Consider the following 7,067-nt stretch of genomic DNA (forward strand, 5'->3'; position numbering starts at 1 on the left):
TGCAGGCCCTGTTACCACGGCAACGGGGGGGATAGGGGCCGTGTGTCATCCCAGGGTGGTGGCCAGGCTCTGCCCCGCGCTGAGGCCCTGTCCCCCTCCCTGTAGCATCGTGCACCTCTGCCTGCGCAAGGCCGACCAGAAGCTGGTGATCCTGAAGCAGATCCCGGTGGAGCAGATGAGCAAGGATGAGCGGCTGGCGGCGCAGAACGAGTGCCAGGTCCTCAAGCTGCTCAGCCACCCCAACGTCATCGAGTACTACGAGAACTTCCTGGAGGACAAAGCGCTCATGATCGCCATGGAGTACGCCCCAGGTGGGCCCTCATCTTCCCCCAGCATCTGCAGGTCCCCAGCTCCTCGGCAGATCCAGGGGATGCCAAACCCTCATCTCTCCTTGGGCCAGGCTGCTGTGGCTCCATGTTGTGCTCCTTGTAAAGATCCTGTGCTTTGGACCCCCAAAGAGTCCAAACACATCTCTCTTGAACAGATGTTTTTGTAGAAAAGGATCTGGGAGTCTCAAGTTGACCGTGAGCCAAGTGACCAAGCACTGGCACAGCTTGCCCAGAGAGGCTGTGGAGTCACCATCCTTGAAGACATTCAAAAGACAGGTCATGGTCCTGGGCAGCTAGCTGTTGGTGGCCCTGCTTAAAGCAGGGGACTGGAGCAGATGACTTCCCGAGGTCCCTTCCAACTTCAACCATTCTGTGATTCTGTGATTATATGCTTTACGCCTGCTAATCATATCCAAAACAAAAGAGATTTCTAACAGCGCTGTCGCTGATGAGCATGCTACCATCTGCCCTTGGCTTAGGTTTCACGTACATTTCCCTGTGTCAGCTCTCGGCCACACTGTTGGTCCCACAGCGCTGTGTGGGAAGGTGCGATTTCTAACTAGATTTGCTGTGGAGTTTAAGATAAAATCAACATTTGTGTGAGGGTTTGTTGAAAGTTGTACATAAGCCCTGAATCTGGACCTCCCCTTCTCAACAGGGGCCTCTCCGTGCTGCGTGGCCTCTCAGACTGTAAGAATTCTCTTTTGCAGAACAGGCTTGTCTTGTTCTGCCGTCAAGGTTTATGTCCTCCCTCAAGAGCTGTAATTTTAGTGTTTCTTCTCCTGCTGCCTTTGACAATATGTCAACAGTAACTTCTCTCTCGCTATTTCTTCGTCCCACCAACTGTGCTGCCGCTGTTCTCCGCACAGCCTCAGAAGCGTTGGAAGATGTGCTTTTTCCCAGGCGCTTAGCTTATTAAGATGCTGTGGCTAAATCCCCCAGTTTATAGGCCAGGTTTGCGCTGCCTGGTGCAGCCACCCTTGCTGATAGCCCTCTGTTGTTCTTTGCAGGGGGGACGCTAGCGGAGTTTATTCATAAGCGCTGTAACTCCTTGCTGGATGAGGATACTATCCTGCACTTCTTTGTGCAGATCCTCCTGGCTCTCCACCACGTGCACACCAAGCAGATCCTGCACCGTGACCTGAAGACTCAGAACATCCTCTTGGACAAGCATCGCATGATTGTCAAGATCGGAGACTTTGGTATCTCCAAAATCTTGAGCAGCAAGAGTAAAGCCTACACGGTGAGTGACCTGGATTTGCAGGGGAACAAAATACCACCATGGCAGCAGGCTGGAAACCCTGGACTTGTCTCACAGTAGTCCCTGGGAAGCTGCTGTAAGCAGCGAGGCTGGATGTAGCATACTTGCAGTAGACCACATCCGTGTGCCGCAACGCTGCTTTGCTCCTTGGAGTTTGTACAGGCTGATGTCTTCATGCCCAAGTTTGCTGCAGAAAGGTAAGAAAGGCCTGCCTGCCCAAGCCCAGGAGAGGATGGTGTGTCTGGGCCCACTAGTGAGGGTAGACAGGGCTCCTCCCACTGTCACAGTGGGAGGGGTGGTGTTTGCAGGCTCGTCTGGCACATACTTAGCAACTGAGTTCCTGCCTGTGCCCCGCTGTCCTGTCTTGTCTTAATCCTTCCCTGCTTGAGACTTGAGTGTCATTCCCCACCTGGTCTAACCTGACTAGGCGTTCATATCACGCTCATTGCACTGGGCTCTGATTCTCTCAAGTGGATAAGAGCAAAATTAGAGGTAATCTCCATATGTGCAAGGGAGGTCAGTGGAAAGGCAAACCCTCAGGTTTTTTACAGAGATTGTCAGGCAGATGTTGACATCAGGGAACAAAAGCCCAGCTCCACTAAGCTTTGGTGGGTGGTGCTCTAGCCAGCCTGCACACTGGGCTCTAAACCGAGCCTTTCTCTTTCCAACTGGCTGCCCCAGTTTCACAGCATCGTGGTACGTTTCTTTGTCTATTTTAGGTTGTGGGAACTCCGTGCTACATCTCCCCAGAGCTCTGTGAAGGGAAGCCTTACAACCAGAAGAGTGATATCTGGGCTTTGGGCTGTGTGCTCTATGAACTTGCCAGCCTCAAGAGGGCTTTCGAAGCTGCGGTAAGAGGGATATGTTTACGTGTAGCGCAGGGAGCCATGGCCTCTTGCAGAGGTGAAAATGCATGCCTGGATCACTCTTCTCACTGAGCCTGGAGGTGTGAAGGCAGAGGGCAGTGTTGAGAACTTCTTGCTCCTTGGCCTCACCTCTGACCACCCAGCCACTGTATGTCTCTCTCTTGTTTTCTCTCCAGAATCTTCCTGCCTTAGTATTGAAGATCATGAGCGGGACGTTTGCCCCAATATCGGACAGATACAGCCCTGACCTGCGCCAGCTCATCCTTAGCATGCTGAACCTGGATCCTTCCAAGAGGCCCCAGCTGAATGAGATCATGGCCCAGGCCATCTGCATTCGACCCCTTCTGAACCTCTACACTGATGTGGGCAGTGTCAAAATGAGAAGGCAAGTGATCCCGCCACTTCAGTGTCCCTTGGGAGTTGCTGACACAGCCCACAACACATCTCACTGCCTCACTGTCTCAGTTACAAGCTCCAAAGAGAGCCTTGTCCCCACGCAGCTCTCCTGCGTTACCCAACATGTAGCTGCTGCAGGCCGAGCCCTGCCCAGGTGCCATGGCAGCTGTGACCTTGTCATTGCAGTAACAGTGAACAGAGAGTTGTGAGCTCAGGGGGAAGTGCTCTAATGCCAATTCCCCTCTCTCAGGTGGTTTAAAGCACCTACCGAGGCAATTCTGTGAGCTATTCAGCCATGGCTTATACTGTAGCTCTGCCTAGACCTTCTGTGATCCAGGGCACTGCAGGACCTCTGGGGCTGAGCTGACATTAAGGACTGGATTTTGATTTGGCAGGCCTGAAAAACCCTTGGCTCCGGTGCCGACAGTGACACACAGCCGGACGGGGGGACGAGTGAGCAGCGCCAGGCCGAGGGGTGAGTCCTGGCATGGTGCGTTCAACATCGCTCCATTTGGAAGGACCCTTTCCTTTGGATGCCAGTGGGTCAGAGAGGCACTTGAGCTTCTGGAGAGAGGAATTTAAGAGACATCACTCTCCCTGAGCCTTGGAGGAGCTCATGGGCACCTTGGCTCTGGGGACCATGCAGCGCTCTTTCTCCAGCTGCCTCTTCCAAGGGTTTGAACCCTTGAATCAAACTTCTGTTGCTCCTACTGCAAAGGCTGAGAACCAGCTGGCAGTGCTGAGGGGGGATGTCCCAGTGCAGGGCAATGCAGCTGGCACTGCTAACAATTACCTAGAGCTGTCGTGGTGCTGCTTCCCTCAATTCTGGGATAAAACACACGGAGTTGTTCCTGTGTGCTTCTCTCAGCCCTGGCTGGGAGCTCCCCAGCAGCCCCTTGCCAGCCTTGGACTGGTCTGGCCCTGCTGGCTGGCAGGCAGCTCTGCTGACACCCAGACTGGATGGCTGCTGTCATTTCTCTTCCCATGGGAGAAGAGTCAGGGCTCTGCATTCATCATTTCTTTTTGACCCATAGGTGTTCGGGGTGGTTCAGCCAGGACAGGAATCCCTCCTCCGCTCTCGTCCATATACACCTGGGGGAGCGGGATCACCACCCCCCTCCGCCTGCCCATGCTTAACACTGAGGTGGTGCAGGTGTCTGCTGGCAGGACGCAGAAGGCTGGGGTCACCAAATCGGGGCGGCTCATCATGTGGGAGGTGAGTGCCGGGGTCAGGCAGTGGCCATGGAAGCCTTGGATGTGTGATTTCTGAGGAAGAGTCATTTCTGCTTGCTGCATAGGCCCTGGTGCTGCATCCCCTGGGACTGCTGTCCAGTCCAGGGTGCGGGTGACACTGCTAGGCCTGTGAGAAGGTGCTCATCTGAGTTCTGCAACCCAGCTTTTGCTGCATGGAGGTGCAGCAGCTAACATGGCTTCTCTCCTCCAGGCTCCCCCAATGGGTGCTGCGGGAGGCCCTTCTCTCCCAGGAGCCACTGAGCAGCTCCAGCCCCAGTTTGTGTCCCGCTTTCTGGAGGGCCAGTCTGGCGTGACCATCAAACACGTGTCCTGCGGTGATCTCTTCACAGCCTGTCTCACAGGTGAGCTGCTGCCTCCTGCCTTCGCCTGGCTGGTTGCCCAGACCCCTCTGCATGGCAGCTGGCTTGCAAATGCAGCGTGACTGCCTGGGGAGCCTGCTTAGTGAGGAACCTGAGATGCACTGGGCTGGGGTGACACGAAGGCCTCTGTGGCCTCTCACGTAACACCAGGCGGGGGTCAAAAACGGCAGGCACAGTGCTCCTATGATACCACACTGGTAAACTTGGTCCCAAAGGTCTGTCTGGTGGGGGGAGGGCCACAGAGTTGTTGTCCTGGCTGCACTGGTGTCACCTGAAGCCAGAACTGGCCTGTACAGTGGGGACTGCAGTGTGAGAAGTGTCTGGGAAGTTCAGCTTTTCTCTGCCGTGTACTCTGTGAGTGTGACGCAGACACAAGGAGTGACCAGCAGTGACTGGCGTTGCAGTGAGAAGTCAGTGTGAGCTCCTGCAGGGCTGGTCGTCCTCTGCAGCAGGAAAGCAGGGTCTGAAGTCCCCTTAGAGCAGGCCAGGAGGTGTTCTGGCTGGGAGGGGAGCACACACACCAGCCCGAGGACGTGTTTGCAGAGCAAAGCCCTGCCAATGGTCCTCTGGGGGCCCTGTTTGCACTTCTGCTGGGGATCAGGGCAGCAAATGACAGATATGCAACCAGCAAATTTCGTAGGCATGTGTTTGTCCTACCTCTCCATGGCGTTTCCTGCCACCCCTCTGCTGGGCGGCTGCTCAGTGAGTGGCTCTGCGTATTTAACACCTTGACAGACGGTGGCATTAGCAGCTTCTGCGTACACAGCTGCAATAATGTTATCTCAGTGCTCTCCTATCATCTGCTGTTTGTTTGGCGAGCTGTCGCAGCACATCGAGGCTGCTGCTCTCTGCAAGCTTGCTGAAGGCTTCTGGCCCCTGCAGCAAGTTATGAGTCAGAGTGGGTCCAAGCAGAACCACTGTCCTGGGAGCCAGGGCCAGCCCCACGGGCTCTGTGTGCCTTGCAGGGCCTCACGTGTACCAGTAACATGACTTCTTTCTGCTTTTCCAGACAGGGGGATAATCATGACTTTCGGCAGCGGCAGCAATGGCTGTTTGGGGCACGGAAACTTCACGGATGTAAGCCAGGTTTGTCATGAGGATGCCAGGTGCGCTGCTCCCCCAAGGTAGAGGATGGATCATGCCTTCTGCGCCACGTGAGAGGGCTGATCCCAGCTCCAGGGATGTGCATCCCAGACGTGCTCTGGCATCCGACTCCCTCCCCCTCCTCTCCCTGTCACTGCGGGTTTTAAAAGACCCAACCTGCCTCTCTCTTTCTCTCTCCCCCCCTACACAATGATCCCTTTGAGCGTGGGGGAAGTCAAGAGCTGCCTTGTGGTTGCTGTTGGCAGGCTCCCAGCTTGGAGGCTGCCTCCAATCACACACCTGCCTGCTTCACTCTTGGCCTGCAGCTGCCAGGGTTCACTGAGAAAAGTTATTTTTCAAAAGAGCCAGTATTTAAAGAAGAGCTGTGTGTTTCCGATTGGCTCGGAGCACTAGGGCTGAGGGCCCGTCGCTCCCTTCCAGCTTCTTTCTTGCCTGCCCTCGGATGTGGCAGCACTCAAAGCCGAGCCCGGAGACTGCTGCCATTTGTCGCTGCGGTCAGCTGGCTCGTTCGTTCCTGCTCCATCCAGAGCTGAGCTGCTCAGTGCTTATTGCTGGGGAGGGGAGACCAGTTGGGAGCAGCAGCCAGATCTCAACAAATGGTGCTTTTCACTTCAAGAAGATAATGAGAATGAGACTCGCTGTGGCGAGGTGTCAGATCTAACAGCAGGTCACAGCAGGGGCTGGGCAAAATGTGGAGGTCCCAGTCTCTTCACACCCTAACGAATATATAGCTGATAGCTCACAGCTCCTCTGCACAAGAGCCCTTCAGCCAATGCATCCTGCACCAAGCCCCTGCCTGCTCAGAGCGTGTGTTTACAGCCCCTGGCACTCCCCACATGAGCAGGGGGGCGAATCCCAACCCTTCGGCTGAACCTATTCCCTCTCCAAACGGTTGTGCTGGCTGCTTTCTTCTACCCCAGAGATGTTTGCATTATCTTCTGTGCTGTGTGCACGTAGTCTCTAAGCCCTTTGAAGAAAAAATTCTCTGATGTTTGTGTTGGATGAAAACTGGGATGCTGCCAGCGCTGTGTTGAGGCTGGGGGGGTCGGGTGGGAGGGATGGGAGCAGGCGGGCAGGCTGGGAGCTGCTGCTCTCCCCCTGCCAGCCCAAGATCGTGGAGGCCCTGCTGGGCTACGAGATGGTGCAGGTGGCCTGTGGCGCGTCTCACGTCCTGGCAGTTTCCAACGAACGGGAAGTGTTTGCCTGGGGCAGGGGGGATAATGGTAAGAGATGTCTCTTTTGCAAAACAGGGCTTGTGTTCTCCATCATTGCCTGTGCCCACTCCCCTCGCTGGCCCTGCTTGCCCACAGTCCTCGCCAGATGTGCCAGGCTAGGTGGGTGTGGAAGACTTGCAGCTGCTTCACCGCATACCAGGGCCCCTGTGCTTTGGGTTTCACTGCCTTTCCTGGCAATAGGTTTCCAGCCGGGCTCTTGCAGCAGCTATGTTGATGCCGTTGCTCGTGGGGGTGTACTTAGGTTGTGTGTTGCCACAAGCTGT

The 7,067-nt window shown here is 55.4% G+C and overlaps 1 protein-coding gene across 1 annotated transcript in view; it reads left to right on the plus strand.

Moving 5' to 3' along the window:
• Positions 1 to 7,067, plus strand: part of NEK8 (NIMA related kinase 8) — a 19,338-nt gene that overhangs the window by 6,739 nt on the left and 5,532 nt on the right. Inside the window, exons 2-10 of the mRNA XM_035900617.1 lie at positions 106 to 311; positions 1,340 to 1,572; positions 2,310 to 2,441; positions 2,633 to 2,841; positions 3,248 to 3,327; positions 3,887 to 4,068; positions 4,297 to 4,447; positions 5,475 to 5,551; positions 6,675 to 6,792. Coding sequence (XP_035756510.1) covers positions 176 to 311; positions 1,340 to 1,572; positions 2,310 to 2,441; positions 2,633 to 2,841; positions 3,248 to 3,327; positions 3,887 to 4,068; positions 4,297 to 4,447; positions 5,475 to 5,551; positions 6,675 to 6,792 — 1,318 coding nt within the window. The 5' untranslated portion in view covers positions 106 to 175. The remainder of the gene's footprint in view (positions 1 to 105; positions 312 to 1,339; positions 1,573 to 2,309; positions 2,442 to 2,632; positions 2,842 to 3,247; positions 3,328 to 3,886; positions 4,069 to 4,296; positions 4,448 to 5,474; positions 5,552 to 6,674; positions 6,793 to 7,067) is intronic.

The sequence above is a fragment of the Egretta garzetta genome, unplaced genomic scaffold (genome assembly GCF_000687185.1).
Source record: "Egretta garzetta isolate BGI_Z169 unplaced genomic scaffold, ASM68718v1 scaffold108, whole genome shotgun sequence".
In the NCBI taxonomy this organism is placed as follows: domain Eukaryota; kingdom Metazoa; phylum Chordata; class Aves; order Pelecaniformes; family Ardeidae; genus Egretta; species Egretta garzetta.